The 19,697-nt window shown below is 36.5% G+C and overlaps 1 protein-coding gene across 3 annotated transcripts in view; it reads left to right on the forward strand.

Annotated features, from left to right (window-relative positions):
* Nucleotides 1-19,697, forward strand: part of LOC150080663 (myotubularin-related protein 10) — a 240,041-nt gene that overhangs the window by 111,945 nt on the left and 108,399 nt on the right. For all 3 annotated transcript variants that reach the window (XM_090381920.1, XM_090381921.1, XM_090381922.1), the window contains exon 5: nucleotides 13,985-14,041. In XM_090381920.1, the coding sequence (XP_090238046.1) occupies nucleotides 13,985-14,041 (57 nt within the window). The remainder of the gene's footprint in view (nucleotides 1-13,984; nucleotides 14,042-19,697) is intronic.

Here is a 19,697-nt window from a genome sequence, read left to right on the forward strand (position 1 = left end):
AGTGATTCTTCATGCAATAAGAATCTGCAGATAAATGAACAACTAGGTAGTAGTGATCACAGTGTGCTGAAGTGGGATTTACTCAACGAGGTAACTACCATTAGGGGTAAAGGGAAGGGTTATTGCTTTCGTAAAGGTGACTATGATGGACTGAGACAGTATTTAAATTCTATACAGTGGGACCAACTGATGATGTTACCAACAGCAAATTCAAAATGGGAAGCATTCAAAGAACTTATCATGGAAGCTACTAGGCTTTACATACCAACTAAGAAATATTGTTCAAGGTTTAGGCCTAAACGAATGTCAGATGAACTAATGAGACATATGGCAGAGAAGAAAAATGCATGGGATACATACAAATTAACACGTGACACAGAAGCCTATGATAGATACAACTTGATCTGTAACCAAGTTACAAAGGAGGTTAGGCAGACGAAGGCAGATTACGAGAAATCTTTGGCAAGGGATGCAAAGAAAAACAGCAAAGAGTTCTTTACTTATGAAAACTCTAGAAGGAAGGGGATGAATCAGTTTGGTCCATTTGATATCGATGGGTCAACTGTTGATGAACCTGCTCAGGTAGCTAACAAACTAAATGAATATTTTGCATCGACATTCACACATGAGGGGTTATTCAGCGAGGGGAATGCCAGAGGTGTAGTAGTAGTAGTAGCAGCATTTGATGCAAGAAAGCAAGTGTATGAGCTTATGCAGCATCAGCCAAAAAAAAAAAAAAATCACACCATTCCCTCCAAATGCCTGTCCAGTTCCTCCTTAAATTTATTCAACCTATCAACTTCCACAACGACAGATGGAAGTTTGTTCCAGCAATTAACCACCTGCTGGCTAAAGGCAAATTTCCGCACATCTAATCTGCATCTGTCTTTTCTTAATTTGAATTTATGCCCCCTTAGGTTCGTAATCTGAACAAGTGGAAGGATCCCATCAGAATTCAGCGTGCTCAACCCATTCAAGGCTTTATACACCTCAATCAGATCGCCGCGCAGGTGCCTAGTCTCCAGCCACTGCAATTGGCAGAACTTAAGCCTCTCTTGGTAAGAGGATCCCTTCATTCCCCTCACCAATCTTGTTGCTCTTCTCTGTACATGCTCAAGTAAATCTACATCCTTCCTAAAATGAGGCCTCCAGACCTGTACGCAGTACTCAAAGCGTGGCCTGACCATTGCCTTATACAGAGTGATAATCACCTCCTTTTCCCTTTTAGCAAAATTTCTATATATCATTGAGTAAACCCCATGACCTGCCCTGGCAGCCTGTGTGCATTCAACTCTGGCAGTAAGCTAGAGAATCTTGTAATAACTGGGAGTAAAGTGGAGGAGAAATTGTTGAAGATAAACACAAGAAAGGCACCTGGGGTGGATGGGATCTATCCAGTTATATTAAAGGAGGCAGCAAAGCAAGTAAGCAAACCCTTAGCCATAATTATGAGAGCTTCCTTGGACTCAGGGGAGGTACCCATGGACGGGAGATGTGCAAATGTGACCCCAATTCACAAAGGAGGATCAAAGGCTGACACGAGTAATTATAGAACTGTGAATTTAACTTCTGCTCCGGAAAATTAATGGAGGCACTGGTTAAAGAAGCACTGCAGGATCATCTAGACAAGACTTCAGTTATAGCCCGGACACAGCATGGTTTTGTTAAGGGGAAGTCTTGCCTGACCAATTTGATTGGATACTATGATGCAGTGACAAAAGAACTGGATGCAGGGAATAACTTTGATATTATATACTTGGATCTTAGAAAGGCTTTTGATACTGTTGCACATGGTGGACTGCTGCACAAATTGGAGCAGTGTGGCATTGGAGGCAAATTGCTGCTATGGATAAAGGGGTGGTTGAGGGGGAGAAGACAGAGAGTGGTAATCAATGGACACTGCTCATCGTGGACTAATGTTATTAGTGGAGTCTCTCAGGGTTCAGTATTGGGTCCATTATTGTTTTCTGTATTTATAAAAGATATTGATGATGGTATATCAAGCTTAATGCCCAAGTTTGCAGACGATATGAAGGTTGGCAGGGTTGTCAAGGACACTACTGACACTATGCTGCTTCAACAGGATCTGGAAAAGTTGAGCAGATGGGCTGAGAGGTGGCAAATGAAGTTTAATATTGACAAATGTAAAGTACTACATATGGGATACAGCAACCCTAGAGCAACGTATCAACTCTGTGGTACTACAGTGACAGTGGTAGAGAATGAAAGGGACCTGGGGGTGGTTGTGCAGTCAGATATGAAGTTCTCTGAGCAGTGCAGACAGGCTGCAAGAGTAGATCATGGTGTATTGTCAATGATATATAGGAATTTTTCTAGAAGGGATAAGGAGGTGATTATTCCCTTGTATAAGGCAATGGTCAGGCCACACCTAGAGTACTGTAAACAGGTCTGGAGGTCTCATTTCAAGAAGGATGTAGAGCTGCTGGAACGAGTACAGAGGAGGGCAACAAGATTAGTGAATGGAACAAAGGGGTGCTCTTACGAAGAAAGGCTTAAGTTTTGTAAATTACAGTGTGTGGTGATCTGATAGGGGTGTATATCAGGTGTATATCTGATCAGATCACCTTGCTGATCTGATCAGCGAGGTGATCTGATAGAGGTGTATAAAGCCTTGAATGGTTTGAGCATGATCAATGCTGATGGGATTCTTCCTCTTTCTCAGAATAATCACCTGAGAGGGCATAAATTCAAATTGAGGAAAGACAGATGTAGGATAGACGTGCGGAAATTTGCCTTTAGCCAGTGGTGGTTGGTGGGTGGAACAGACATCCATCCCTTGTCGTGGAAGTTGATAGTCTAAATAAGTTTAAGGCTCAGCTGGACAGGTATTTCGAACGAACAGAGGGGTGAAGTGGAAGTGGTTATTTTTTATTTATTTATTTATTTTTTTTTTTTTGGCTGATGCTGCATAAGCTTGCTTTCTTGCATCAAATGCCTCTGCTAATGCTAATATCCTTGGATTTTGTGTTTCTTAACTAATAGCATAACTCTTCCTCCCTTACTATCCTGTCTGTCCTTCCTGTACACGTTGTATTCCTTGAATTCCAGTTCTGCATTCCTTATATCTGTGTGACACCACGTCTCTGATATCCCAACACTATCTGCCTTTGATGTTTTGAGCAGCACCTGAAGTCCATCAAATTTATTTTCCAAACTCCTAGCATTGGTGTATACGCAAGTATACATGCACCTGTTCCTATTCTTAGCTACCCTAACACAACCCATGTGTTTACTTGTACTGCAATGACTCCCAGCAGTCTCTAAAATCACTTTCACCTCTGTCAGCGGCTACTGATAATCTATTAGTTCTTGTATCCCCCCCCCCGAGCTAGCAGTTTTCCAACCCACCTAACACTGTCTTGATAGCATCAGCAAATATTCTTGCACCCTTTCTATTTAAGTGTATCCCATCTCTGTAGAAGCAGTCTCTCCTGTTAACAAGTACAGACTAGGCTGAAAAAAATTCTACCTCTTGAGTCTTGCACAATCGTTCCAGGGCCGAATTGATCAACAAGGCTCTCATCATATACTCCCTCCTAGCCGCACATCTATTCTACAATTGTCTTTCCTCGATATGAATCTGTTCCCCCTCAGGTTCTTAATCCGAGCAAGAGGAAGAATTCCATCATCATTCAGTTTGCTCAACCCATTCAAGGCCTTATACACCTCAATCAGATCACCTCACAGGTGCCTAATCTCCAGGTGCTGCAATTTGCAGAACTTAAGCCTTTCTTGGTAAGAGGACCCTTTTGTTCCACTCGCCAATCTTGTTGCCCTTCTTTGTACTCGTTCTAGCAACTCTACATCCTTCCTAAAATGAGGCCTCCATACTTGTACACAGTACTCTAGATGTGGCTTAACCATTGCCTTGTTTAATGGGATTATCACCTCCCTGTCCCCGCTAGCAAAATTCCTATATATCACTGACAAGACTCCATGACCTGCCCTGGCAGCCCACCTGCACTGCTCAGTGAACTTCATATATGGCTGCACAATTACCTCCCAGGTCTTTTTCACTTTCCAATTCCCTGAGTGTAGTACCACACACTTGGTACATTTCTCTTTTGTTAATGCTACCCATATGCAGTATTTTGCATTTGTCAATGTTACATTTCAGTTGCCACTTCTCAGCCCATTTGCCCAACTTATCTAGATCCAAAGAGTAGCATACTGTCTTTACTGTCGTTAACAACCCTCCCAACCTTTGTATCATCTGAAAACTTGGAAATATGAAATCACCAAGAATTTGTAAATTATAAATTTAAAAATTTAGTTATCACAGTGATACATATGTAAAGTATAGGTTTTTTCTGAAGCACACTTAATTTTATATAAGTATTATAATTTAGTGAAAAAGTAACAAATATTGTTGGACTAAGTCACTTTCCATGCAGTCATAACAGCCATGCATTTGTCTACTATTACGTAGATGACTGCCCCATTTATAATATATGGGGCAGTTAGATAATAAACATGGAGTTTTGTAATATATGACTGCCCCATCTTGAAAGGATGCTTCATTCATTTGCCTTCTCTGAATTGCTGCCACAACATAGGTAATGCATTATTACCCAGGACATTTAGACCTCAGCATAGTGACGGGCATAATTGACTAATTGGCATATAATTGATTATATTTTGATTATTGAAATAATCAATTATTGATCATTCAGTTATGCCCATCACTGAGTCAGCATTCATTGTTTATTCTAAAATAACCAGTGGTTCCAGGCTAAACCATAAAATACAGCCCTAGATTGTCACACCGCCTCTGCCAAACTTCATTGTCGATGTGACATCTGGCAGGTAGCTTTGCCTGGACATCTGCCACACACAGGCATGATTGTCAGGCTGTAGACTGAGACTGGTAAACTGATGTGTCACCACAGAGCACAGTTTTCCATTGGTTTATGATCCAAAACTAACAGGCTTCACTGAAAGCTATACATCTCCATTAAACAGTGTGTTGCATTTTGCTTTCATTGGTCTGTATTTCAAGAAAGAAAAGGCCTTACACTAAGCAAAGTAGAATCTGGCATTAGTCGGGATGTGGTAGTCTACCTCATTTACAGAATGTTAACTCTGTTGCTTTTGGCATCTTGCATTCACAATTGAAGAGGTGTCTGAATATTGTAGAGCTGTGTGTAAACATACATCGGTTCAGATAAAATGGTACAAAAAATAGATTATACCATACTGCAACAAAAGACTCCGTGAGCTGATGTAACAATTGCAACTGGCCTTAATCCTGTGGAGAGTTGAGGGAATGTATGTAAACAACTTAGAAAAGCTGTTTTTATTTTTTTGTTAATTTAACAGTTCATCCTTCACAGTGGTGTTTTTCAGAGTGCACTTCATTGTAGCTACCATAAACTGATTTTGTTTACACAAAAGTAAATTCTAACAATTCAGTGCCATCTTTTGAGAAGCAGGGAACTGGGTGGCCAGAGGCAATAATAGGGGCAATAATTGGACAACTGTGCCAAGATTTGTATTAAACATACAAAATAATATTTATATCTCACTGGGTCCCCCTAGATTGTCACACCGCCTCTGCCAAACTTCATTGTCGATGTGACATCTGGCAGGTAGCTTTGCCTGGACATCTGCCACACACAGGCATGATTGTCAGGCTGTAGACTGAGACTGGTAAACTGATGTGTCACCACAGAGCACAGTTTTCCATTGGTTTATGATCCAAAACTAACAGGCTTCACTGAAAGCTATACATCTCCATTAAACAGTGTGTTGCATTTTGCTTTCATTGGTCTGTATTTCAAGAAAGAAAAGGCCTTACACTAAGCAAAGTAGAATCTGGCATTAGTCGGGATGTGGTAGTCTACCTCATTTACAGAATGTTAACTCTGTTGCTTTTGGCATCTTGCATTCACAATTGAAGAGGTGTCTGAATATTGTAGAGCTGTGTGTAAACATACACAAATGTGTGCGCGCACACACACACACGTTTGGCAATAAAGTTCCTGAAATGTTATAATAAAAAGAACACAAAGTGAAGGAAGGAACTCAAAACTATTTTTATTCAAAGTAATCAACACCTGATTGAATGCACTTATTACACCATTTTATAGGTTTCTGAAAAGTCAGCAAAAGCTTCCAAAGAAATTAAGTTCAGTTCAGCAGTTACATTTTTCTTTATTAGCATTAGTTGAGGCACATTATGCAAGAAAGAAAGCTTATAGAGCATCAGCCAAAAAAACCTTCCCTGTGAATGTAGATGCAGAATACTCATTCAGTTTGTCAGCTATCTGAGCAGGATCATCAACAGTTAAACCCCCAACATCAAGTGGACCAATCTGATTCATCCCCTTCCTTCTAGAGTTTACACAAGTAAAGAAGTCTTTGTTGTTGTTTTTTTTTGCATCTTTTGCCAACGATTTCTTGTAATCAGCCATTGCTTGCCTAACCTTTTTTGTGACTTGATTACAGACTAGCTGCCATAGGCTTCTATGTCACCTGATAATTTATATGCATTTCACGTATTTTTCTTCTCTGCCTCATTAGTTCATCTGACCTCCATTTAGGTCTAAATCTTGAACAGTATTTCTTAGTTGATATGAAAAGCCAAGTAGCTCCCAAGATTAATTCCTTAAGGCTTCCCATTTAGAATTCTCTGTTTTTAACATCATCAGTTGATCCCACTGTATAGAATTTAAAAACTGTCAGAGGCCACTGTAGTTACCTTTTCAAAAAAAAAAAAAAAAAAAAAACACCCCATCTTTTTACCCTTCATGGTAGTAATATCTTTAAGTAAATCCCACATCAGTACACTGTGATCACTGTCACCTAGTGGTTCCTTTATCTGCAAATTCCTAATGCATAAATCATCACTGCTGATAATCCGATCAAGAGTATTACTCCCTCTGGTTGCTCCTCGAATATGTTGCTATGAGAAATCAATCCTCCCATAAATCCACAAAAATTCTGCTAGTGTGCAAGTAACCAACCTACAATTTCCAGTCAATATCTGGAAAGTTAAAATACTACATTACAAGACATTCTGATTTACTGGCCCACTCTATTTCTCTGTACAATTATTCCTTGTACTCATCAGAGTCATTAGGCATGTAACACACTCGTACTCTCATTTTCCCTTTTCCAGTGTTTATGTCACACCAAACTGACTCAATATTGCACTGACCATCAATGTCGACTGACTTCACTTCCTTAGATTTTATCTGTTTCTTAACTAATAGCATAACCCCTCTTCCCTTCCTGTCCTGTCTATCTTTTCTATACACATTGTATTCCCCAAATTCCAGTTCTGCATTCCTTACATCTGTGTGACACCACAACTCTGATATCCCAACAATATCTGGCCTTTGATGAATTTGAGCAATACCTCAAATTCATCAAATTTAATTACTAAACTCCTAGCATTGGTGTACATGCAAGTATACATGCACCTGTTCTTATTCTTAGCTACCCTAACACAACCCATGTGTTTACTTGTTCCGCGATGACTCCCAGCAGTCTCTGAAATATCCTGCATCTTGTTTTCCAGGCTACTGCTCATTTCAATAGAAACAGTGCAAGAATCACTGCAGTCTCTCCTGTTAACAAGTACAGACCAGGCTGAAAAACATTCTACCCCATGAGCCTTGCACAATCTTTCCAGGGCCGAATTGATTGATAAGGCTCTCATTATATACTCCCTCCTATCGTGTCTGGGCAGAATTTCAGACACTTTCAAATTCAACCCTAATGCACCGCTTTTTTTCAACAGTGACCTGTACTTGTTAAGTAATTCCGCCAATCTCCTACTCTTAATATCATTAGTGCCAACGTGTACAACTATATCACCTTTTGTGCCCTTCAAAGATGATATCTGCTCTACAACATCATCAACCTTTGCCCCCTGGCAGACATACCCTGGTCCTGTTACACCTATCCCTTTTACAAAGCATGTTCCCCGTTTCCCTGACAATAGTCACCAACAACTACTTAATAGCAGGAACTAGTAAGCTTAATAGCATACTAGTTCCTGTGGGACCAGTGCATTCTGCCTTGGGGGTTGCTGCTGTGTTGCATGATGACCAAGTGCAAGCTCTGGCATTGATGTGGGCAGCTGAGAGCTTGATGGGCCCCTCAATTTATATCATTCGAGGGCATGCTGCACCCTGTCCTTCAAGCTCTCATGTAGGCCCATAACAATGCTGAGTTGTCGCCTGATTTCCTTACACTACTTACATCGCGCGCACGCACAAAGACATCCCCCATGGCAGTATCATGTTCTGTACCTGATTGCTCCACAAACATCAAGCAAGCAGTGCATTTTAAAAGGCTGTGATTCAGAGGGCAACTGCGCCCCCCCCCCCAGTTCTCCCCTGAGCCACAGCACTCCCATTAGCTTGAGCCTTTTGCTTTGCTGCTCTGGTCTGAGTCATGATTTCGATTTAATTTCAATAAAATTTCAATTCCAGTACAAAATTAAAACCCTAAACTTGTATCCCAACACAGTTATAATGCTATATTTATTTTTCAGTATCGAGTGTTATCTACGAGTTTCCTGTATATAGCTTCTGTATCAAGTTATGTATTAATTATTTATGTTACGTTTGTAATCTAAGTCGTTATATGTATATAGTTAAAAGTACAATTTAATTGACAATGAAGTTTAACAAGATTAATAGATTTACTGATTAATTGACAATATTATATTATACACTATACTATACTAAGCTTATGCTATCTAGTTCGGTATATAATGTTGTATCGTTTAACAATGGCAGTAAATTACGAACGGTAAATCTACGGACACTTAAGTATTGATTAACTTACAAATCTTGCTGTCTCAATTCAGAATAAACTAAGGAGGATCCCGACTAGGTCTATAAGCTACTTGTAGAAAATAACTTGATATAACAATTGGTTAATAATCGGCTAAATATGATTAAAAAACCTCTTGTTCAACGGAGCTGCAACTTGTAACACGTGGATTTGATACCCTTACCGATACTAAGTAATACCTACAAAATCTCTATCTAAGTTAAACTTTAAACTAAGTATCGTAACTAGGAATATAAAGCTACTCTAGAAAATAAGTTAATATGCCAATTTAAGCTAATAAATCAGGAAAAACTTCTGTGTTCCAGGAGCGGCAATAAGCTGCATCTCACACAGGCTACTCTCGTTCTCAAACTCGAGGTTATCACACAGATAGAACAGTTGTAAAGAAGTTGTTTGATGTGAGTTGCCATGCTCTATATGACGTCAGAGCTTCGAAGTTATAATACATCTAATGCTATATTGTAAATTTTTAATTCTATTAAAACAATGTGAGCTGCCATTCCATACATGAAGTTGGATCTTCAACGTTTAATATAGTTAATGCTATATGGCTTTAGTGAAATTATAAGAAGTTTATAAGACCATCTTGTACTTTCAAGTTAAGAATCTATTAGCTGTATTATTGCTTTGAAGCTCTCATTTCATATACCTGCAGCTGTTCTTTATTTGTCCTACCAGACTAAATAGTGTTACAAATTCCCTTCCTGACAGCAAATTCCAGGGGATAAAACTATTTGTGGGAAATGAAAAGTAAACAACAAAACAAATGTTCTTACATCAAACAACTTCTTTATAACTATTTTGTCTAAGTATTGTCATTCGAGACCACTTGCTATCTGATGAGGGGGACCATTTAGTCTTAAAACAGTCTATTGTAGGCAGTGTCTCATCTTATAAACAAATGTCAAATTAACATTTTGACAAGGTCATCTGTTTGAAAATAGTGCAATACCAATATCAGGGCAACTCATAGAAAAGATAAAGCATGTTCTGCTGAGGGCAGTACGACCATTGCATTATTTACGCATTTAAATCCTGCTGGCTGCAAAAACTCATGAAAGGACATGATGGGTCTGCAAACTTATGATTTCTCTGAGGCCATATATGATTAGTTGTATTATAACTTTGAAACATCATGCTTCATTTATGAGAATTGTTTAATTGTAGAGCAGCACCTAGCACCTGGTTGCAGCAACCCCACAACATGGTGGCATGGGGGGGGGGCTGAGGGAGAGAGAGAGAGAGAGAGATCAATGTATAAATGTCTTTTCTCTGCACACTCTAATTTTATAAGTGTTGATATACAGTCAAATCTCGTAAATACAAAGGACTTAATTTTCCTGTTTTGCAATAACGAGGTTTGTAGTAACAAGGTCATCCAAAAGTGTCAAAATTTCACCTTTTTTTTTTTACATACTATATATCTAAGAATAATAATAAATAATAATATCAAAAATAAATTAAGTTAAATTAATAAAATACTAAAAATAAAAAATAATAAAAACAAAATCCTTGTCTAACAATACAGTAATAGTAATAACACATTTTTTCAAGATTTTATTTTATTTGTTAGATAAACTAAGAGAAAAACAATTAATGGAAATGAAAATATTGTATGACATATTTTAATATACAGGTAACGCTCGTATAACACAGTAGTTTGGTTCCTACAAAATCTTGTGTAATTCGAAGCCGTGTTATACGAGACTAAGAACAAATACAAAAAGGGGGAGTTACGCTCCAAAAGCTAACAAAAATACACCATTTTTGTTTTTTATAACCATCGGAAACTTAATTTTTATAGTAGTAATATATTTTTATAATATAGTTAACTTAAATAGTAATAACTGAACCAGTGTCCTACCTTACAAACTGTGATACTTATATTCAGATAATGTACGTTCATTTAATTTTCTTCCTCTTCCTCGCTGCTAAGCATAATCTCTTCTGCAGCATGTAGATTTTGTGTACCTTCTGCTCTCTTTAAAAGTCACGAACTGCACTCTTAAGTCACAATTTTTTATGGTCTTAAACAAGCACAAGTTTAATAGCACAGAACCTAACCCAGCAATCGCCCAACAAAATAGAATGGACCCTTGCTTTAAATGTGTGTGAAAATCGGAAGAATTTTCCAGTTATCAAAATAAAAATAAATTTACGCTTACATACATAGCTTAAATAATACATCCTGTAATATGTACATACTAATTGATATTTCTGTCCACTGACTTTTTTTTTTTTTGGTTGTTAAATTTAAAACAGTAAAAATGATAAGCAATTAATAACAAAACACAGCATACACAAGTTGCAACAAACATGATATGCACAAGTGAGATATGGAGTAATGAGTTTCTGAAAATTTATTTGTTTTTTATATGATTAAATATTTCATCAAAGGGGAAACACATTTCACCATAATAACATGAAAACCCACAGAATTCCAGCTATTGGTACTATCGCAAATGCAATAATATCGAGTTTACTACCCATTTATAATTGATTACACTAACAGAAAAGACCAATAAACTGCAAATTGTTTTTATTGTTTTATGGTAGTGACCTCCAGAAATGTGCTTTAGAAAAATACCATGAAGGCGATAATGACTAGAGTCAACTGCAGGGTTTTCCCAGCACAAAACCTCAAAAATACTGTGTTATGCGAGATTTCCCGCAATTCTCAAACTGTGTTGGGGCAGAACTGTATTATATAAGTACAGTGTTGTGAGAGGATTTCTGCAATTCTCAAACCTTGTTAAAGCGAAACTGTGTTGTAGAAGTACCATGGTATACAGCGTTGCTTGTATACAATATTTTAGTATCACATTAAAAAGAATTACAATTTCAGTATAAAAGGAGACATGTAAACCATTAACTTTTTAATAAATTAATCTAATTTAAAGAAAGAGTCCAGTGTTGTTTGCACAGTTTTTGTCCTATATGCATTTTTAACTACAGCACAGACATTTATTTTATTATCAAATCCAGTAGCTGTTTCTTTATCAACATTACTGCAGGCCAATACATTCTCTATTAGCAATGCATTTTGGGTATCTCTTTTTAGATAGCAGTGTGTGTTTTTGTTACCAGTGACAGAAAAAAGCTGTTGCCGATAACAAAAACATCATTGCTTTGCTTGGTGCTCAGCAGCTCTTCCTCTCTTATTGTTGCAGTGATAGCAACTTCATCATCCACCTTCACAACCTCTACAAATCAAAGCCAACAAAATCCATACACTTCCTCAATGTTGCTATCACATTCATTTGCTGGACCATGTTTTTCGATGGATATTCTCTCCAAAGCAACTCTTTCTGTAGCAGTTAATTTTTACACTTGATTCAGTACTGTCCCAAGCAAAAACAAGATTATGGATAGCATCCAGGACATTCCAGTTTGGCTGCAAATTGTTCCCTTCTATGTTGCAGATCAAGTAACTTATCAGGCGGTCTCTATGTGCTCTCTTGAGGTTATAAATAATGCCTTGATTCAGTAGCTGCATAAAACTGGTGATATTGGGAGGTAAAAACAACAGCCATATATATTTGTCAACTTAAGTGTCTTGGCAAAATGTGCTGTACAACGATCTAGAATCATCAAAATATTCCTTTTTTTTTTTTTTTTTCTGAAGCTATTCTTCTGTCCACCTTTGATAACCAAGACTGAAAAATTCTGACTGTAAGCCAAGCGCTTCTATTGGCCTCTTAATCACAGGGAAGTTGATTAACTTCTTTTAAACGTCTTGACTTGGAAAACTTACCAATCACAAGTGGGTTTAGTTTCGTACTGCCATCTGAATTTCAGCATAACAGAACAGTGAGTCTTTGCTTACTTAATTTTCTGCCATGACTCTCCGCAAATGGTTTGTTTGGCAGCAAATAAAACTAACCTGTCTTGTCAAAATTAAAAATATCCTTTGCCTCATTTTTCAAGAATGTACCGTACAGAACACAACCAATATGTGGCCTTTTCTTTGCCAAATAATCCAAACTTGCCACAAGCATTTTGTGAAACCAAGTTATTCCTGCCTTTAAATCTTTGGAGCCAGCCAATGCTGCACTTGAAGTTGCTAATTCCATCTTGCTAAGCTATATAATTTGCTTTTCCTTACAAAATCAGACCTGATATCGGCAAATTAGATGCACACATTTGTTGGTACCACTCAAAGTTTTGTTTCAAGCTCCTCATGTTTTGCACCATGAATTCACTTCCTGTTTTTTATCACTGCTCCAGTGTCACGCACTTAAAGTTTTTTTCAGTATTATAAACAAAGTAGGTAAAGGGACATTGTATTCCTTGCAATGTATGTTTTGCTTCATTCCATTCTATCAGCCTCTTGTATAATTTTTAGCTTAATTTCCAGACTTAAATTCCATCCGTTTATGTTTTGTTGCCATAACTCTGCTAGACGAGATTTAATATAAACAAACTTTAAATTATTTTAAAGACACAAGTTCCAAAAAAAGACATCGGTTCAGATAAAATGGTACAAAAAATAGATTATACCATACTGCAACAAAAGACTCCGTGAGCTGATGTAACAATTGCAACTGGCCTTAATCCTGTGGAGAGTTGAGGGAATGTATGTAAACAACTTAGAAAAGCTGTTTTTATTTTTTTGTTAATTTAACAGTTCATCCTTCACAGTGGTGTTTTTCAGAGTGCACTTCATTGTAGCTACCATAAACTGATTTTGTTTACACAAAAGTAAATTCTAATAATTCAGTGCCATCTTTTGAGAAGCAGGGAACTGGGTGGCCAGAGGCAATAATAGGGGCAATAATTGGACAACTGTGCCAAGATTTGTATTAAACATACAAAATAATATTTATATCTCACTGGGTCAAACGAACTTGAAATACATATTAACCGAATTTTGTAATAAATTAATATATTCACATAGAAAAACCTATCCTTTTGCAGGGGAATGGTATGTGCTTCATATAAACGAACACTTTGTATAAAGTGAGTTTGTATTAGAAAGATTTTACTGTATATAAATTTTATAAATAGTGATATAATAGATGTAGCTTATTTATATTAGTGTTTGGCATTAAGATAGACATGAAGATTTTATTGGTGCATTTTAATTTTGAGTCGGTTAATTTATCTGATTTAAATAAGGTTTTCTTTTATTTAATGCTATGATTTTTCCTTAAAGGATTTCCGGATATTTACATTCAGTTTCAAGTTTACCCCAGTCGATCATGCAAAAAAGGTAAGTTTTCTTTGCAAGTGTTTCTTACTAATAATGTATAGCAAATTTCTCTTAACCTTCTCAAAGATCATTGTAGTGAAGGAGCTGACTTTTCAATGTGAAATTAGCAGTTTCATTGAATCGAACTATTTTTGAGATAAGTACAATAAAACGTCAGTTATCCAGGGCTCAATTATCCATAGGGTTGGATTTACTGTGGTCCTCTATACGTATGTAGTTTTATTTTTAACAAACATATAAAGAATATTATTTATCTGTGTGAGTGGATTCATAAAGTACATACAGGAAATCACTGTCATGTCTCTCGTTTTGCCACCTGGTAAATCAAGTCAAATGTTTTTACACCTGCAGATGCAAAGTCAAGTGTCTTGAAACACCTGCTGCATTTCTAATGCCAAATAACATACAAATGTAATCTATTTGCATTTGTCTACTAAACATCACGAAAGCGTGTTCCTGTGCTTGTCGTGTGTTGTACGTAATATTTATCTCGCATTTCAACCTCTAAAATGTTAGATAAATAAAAATGAGTTGTTTTTAAATGGAAAAGAAACTGGAAATTATTAAAAGATGTGAAAAAGGTGAAAGTGTTTCAAAGCGTGCAGAAGAATTTGGAATTGGCCAGCGAAATGTACGGGACATCATTAAAAACCAGCCCAATATAGATAAATTTGTTTCTAAATGTGACACATTTGCTTGTGCTTCACAAAGAAAATCTCTCAAAGGTGCTACAAATGAACAACTTGAAAGTGTAATGATAAAGTGGTTTTAACAACAAAGAGCTAAAGGAACTCCAATATCTGAACCAATGATTTTAAGCAAAGCAAATTATTTTTTTGACAAATTAGAAATGCCTGGAATACCTACATTTTCATCTAGTTGATTGAAATGATTTAAAGACAGACATGGTATAAGGGTTAGAGATATAGGGTGAAAAGCTCAGTGCAGATAATGTGGGAGCAACTTTATTCTGTGATGAATTAGCTACGATTATTAAAGAAATGGGTCTTGTTCCATTGCAAATTTACAATGCAGACGAGATGGAACTTTATTGGTGAGCAATGCCCAATTGCACGTCGGCATCTGTACAAGAAAGATATGCACCAGGATATAAAATTAGCAAAGACAGGATAACAATTTTATGCTGTGCTGCAAACACTTGGTGATGTCAAATTAAAATTAACCGTAGTGGGAAAATCAATCTCCTAGAAGTTTAAAGGACATAAATAATATTCCAACAGATTATTATAATCACCAATCTAAAGTGGTGGACAGATAAATTCATTCCTCGTATTAAAAAATTTGTGTTGTAATTTGTGGGGTCTCTCCCACAAAGCAATTTTGTTTTTAAATTATGCATTAACGAGAATCTCATCCCAAAATTTGCGAGAGTGTCATTAAGACAAAGGGTAGCGGGCATTAAAAAGTTAGCATGTGCGGTTTCACAAAAAATCGTTAGATTAAACTTGAATTTCAGAGTTTGCGAAAAGAAGAATTACTTTTGTCAACTACAGCATTTACGTAATAAGATAAAGGGTTGTTTACATAATAATGATTGGGCTTATCTGAAATCAAATATTGAAATAAGGAAACAAGCAATTGAAATAAACATGAGACATACTAATAAACTGCAACACTTACTTCATATGAGGAATAATAACACAGCAGTAGAGGTTTGGCGTAGGGAGAATAATACAAGACAAGACTTAGGGGGAGTGGTTCTACAGCGTATGATTACCGAGAAGCTGACAAAATATAACACGACGGAATTTAGTGTAACACATGCAGAAGAGAATATTATCAACCATGGTGTGGTCAGTTTATCTTCCTATGAATTGTCCATTCTGCAAATTAATCTTTTAAGTAAAGGGCTCAATTATAATTTACCTCCCAGATGTCTTTCAAAAAAGCAAACAGTTATTGAATTCGAATTTGGCTTAAGGAACTCTAAAAATAGGGAAGGGTTGATACAGCAGGTTAATGGAATTATCAGTCAGAACAGGGACCTGTATATACCTAGGTTATCAAAAGAAGAAAGCATTAGTCTCCAAAAATTACGACGGAACACCAGTATTATTGTACAGAAAGCCGACAAGGGTGATACAGTTGTAGTCTTAAATAAAATAGATTATATAGGCAAACTTTAATAATATTATATCTGATAGTTCTACATACCAGGTTGTAGAGAAAGTGGTGTTTGACAGCTTAATTAAACAGTTTAATAGCAAGTTAACTGAGTACAAAAAAAAAAGACTATATTTCGATGGCCACTTTGAAATCCCTTAAGGTTAGGACTAAGGCGGTAACAACTCTTTTCGGATAAGTCAAACTTCGTAAAACAGGATACCCTATTAGACCTATTGTTTCTTGCAGAAACACAGCTTTTGCATTGCTTGCAGCGTATCTTTACAACATTGTTAAACCTTTGCATTTAACATTAAAGTTTAGTCTAAAGAATTCAGAGGTGTTATTCAACCAATAAAAGAAAAAATGCTAAATGGAGATGACAGATTATTCTCTTTAGATGTTATTTCCTTGTCACCAACGTACATGTAGAATATGCCCTTGACGTAATATGGGACCTTATCAGTGATCAGACAATCTGTTTAAACGTCAAATTTACCCAGAAATGAAATATTTTATTTGATTAAATTTCTTGTACAAACCAATTATATTAATTTCCAAGATAAAATTTACCAACAGATATTTGGGTTACCAAGGGGACTTAGCTTGAGTGGATTGGTGGCTGAAATTTATCTAAATAAGATGATCTTGATGATATTTTAATAATTACTAATAAATATATAGTACAGAAGGTCCTGGATACATTTAATAACATTCATACTCTACTTAAGTTCACTCTAGAAATGGAAATCCCACATCACAAATCCATAAATTTTCTAAATTTTATTTTAACCAGAATTAATGAAAACATCTTTTTTTTTAAAATTTATAGGAAGTCAACGAATACGAGAAAATTTTTGCACCGTTCGAGCTACCACCCTTTTACATATAAAAGGAGCATTATTTTTAACCAGTTTCATAATGCATATAGATACAGCTCTACTCAAGAATCCTTATTGGATGAGCTCATGGAACTGACAAAAAGATTTTTAAATAGGGGTTATTCATTAGGTACCATTATGCAGATTAGTCAACAGGCGAAATATAAATTAGAGATGGATACAACAAATGACAGGGCGGATCACAAACGTTTTATTAAAGTTCCATATATACAACGTTGGTATAGACAATTTATTAACATATTTAAGATTGTTCCACAACCCATGAGTAAGCTCCATACTATCCTGAAATATAGGTTATATGTAGTTCCTACCATGGAAGCTCATGGTAGGAACTACATATAACTGGGCACATGTTCTAGCACATGTTCCTGTGCTAGAAGTTAATTCAGAAGTTGAATAACAGTCTAGTCAGATAGTGCCCTAGCTTCTATTACTGCTGTGGTAATTTGCTTCAGTATTAGCAGAGAACTGTTCTCGAAATAAGACAGTACAGGAAAAGCTATACAGCAGAGATGCACAGTTCAATTGCATCCACCACAAGAAATATTGTTTACAATATTTATTGTGGTGGATGCAATTCTACTTATATTGGCTCGACCCAAAATTTACTTTCGGTAAGGATACAGCAGCATTTGGCATCAGTTAGAGCAGGTAGGACTGGTGCATCTGAGCTTGTGTTTCATGCAATCACTGATGGATGTGCGTTTCTTTTTAATGAATCCAAAGTTCTTAATAAACAGCATGAATATTTTAAATTATTAATTGCCAAAACATTAGAAATGAGATTTAAATATTAATTCTATTAATATATGCAGACCTTATAATATTTCGGACTCGTGGACTCTTACGTGCATGTATGAATAGCAATTCATACATTGGTTTATATAAATAATCTTGTCGTTAATTTGATATAAAACAGGGGGGGGGGGATATCATTCGCGAATCACTTCTGTACTTCTTGTGAACACGGTAACAAACCGAATAAGGTGGTCTCTTAAAAGAAGTTAATAATGATTTTAAAGTTTAACTTATGTGTGAATTAATTTATTAGTGTCGTCGTTTTTAGAATTTCGCGACAATTGGTTTTCAATTCTCATGATGGCTTGTGGTGTTGGTTGGTTTTTGGAAGTTGGTGGCCGCCGTCTTTCTGTGGTTCTTTCAGATTCCCTTGATGTGATATGAAAGTTGAATACATGCTTATTTTCATTAATAGTTATTTTAACTTGATTCATTTATGACAATATGGGGGGGTAAGTTCATATTATAATCATTCGCGATTCAGTGTTGAGAGATTACAGTCCTACTCAAAGGTATGAGGTTTTTTTCACCTATAATTTAACATATGTATAATTTATTGCCTTCTTATGTGTATATATGTGTAAGAAGGCAATAAATTTAGTTCATGTATGTAAGAAATTCTGCATATAGTATATTTCTTAAAGTTGTCTTTATTTGAGATCCATTATTGTTACATTTTTACAGTTCTAATTTGTTTAAATCAGTGTTAATATTTCCTATGCATGTTAATGCATTGTTGAGACAAACGTTTGCGTTCACATTTTGCACATGTTGAATGGTAATGTGCATGTGACCTCTAGAGTAGGGCTTACAATACTGAGATTCCGGGATCCCGGTCATTTTTTTCCGGTATTCAAATCCCGGTATTGATACAGAAATACCGGTTATTTGGTACTAATTTAAAAAATAATTATCCATGATTTATTCACATAAAGGTTATAAAATCGACAACATTAAATCGTTAATACTGCTGAATTTGCAAATGAGAGATTGTTACACACAGTACAAATGCAACGAAAACCTGAAAATGTCATGAAACTGTAAGACATAAAATCTTACAAATATATTTCTCTTAGTAAGTAGAGTGCATGTGTGTGTGGAAGTAAAGCACTTAAGGAATAACGAAAACATCATTAAGGAAATATTTCCATTAGTGGCAGTAGGCCTGGTAGTGCAATTAAGGAATATGGTGAACAATGGTATGACAGGTGCGGAAGGGTTAAAATTAAAAGCTTTTGAACAAGTTTAATTCCTCTATTACACTGCTACTTGAGGATGCGACACTTAGTGCATTTTGGGAAAGGGTGTCGGTATGGAGCAGTTCAAAGGTATTGTGAACAGGTGATGTAGAGGTAAAAGATGAAAGCGTTTTGCTGTGTGGGAAAAATATTCTGTTTTTCCCACCAAAGGAAGAAGAGTGAGTTTAAAGAATAACACAGTGATTGGGTCAGGTTTAAATTAGATGGGGGAGATACGTAAATGCGTGCAAACCCTGCTGGGGTTTGCACATACGCTTACGTATAAAAAGTAGTACAAGGGGCGATTGTAACTTGCAATCAATTCAATAAATAAATAAATGGGAAGGAAATAAATAAGGTGCTCGCATCAAAAGAGGGGTTTTGTGGTTGTTGTTCAGAAGGGTCGCAGACTTCCAGTGGTAGTTCTGGGATCAGTTCGGGTCCAGTTCTGGGAGTGGCGCCTCCATAGCCAGGTGGGAAGGAGCAGCAGTGCGTAGCACACGCTTCTTGATTAGACCGGGGTTCGAGCCCGTGACCGCCAAATACGGAGGATGCGGAAAGGTCAGGGAATGACCACTGCATATCCCGGAGCAA

This window comes from Mastigoproctus giganteus, chromosome 9 (genome assembly GCF_048544385.1).
Source record: "Mastigoproctus giganteus isolate SK-2022 chromosome 9, ASM4854438v1, whole genome shotgun sequence".
Taxonomy (NCBI): Eukaryota; Metazoa; Arthropoda; class Arachnida; order Uropygi; family Thelyphonidae; genus Mastigoproctus; species Mastigoproctus giganteus.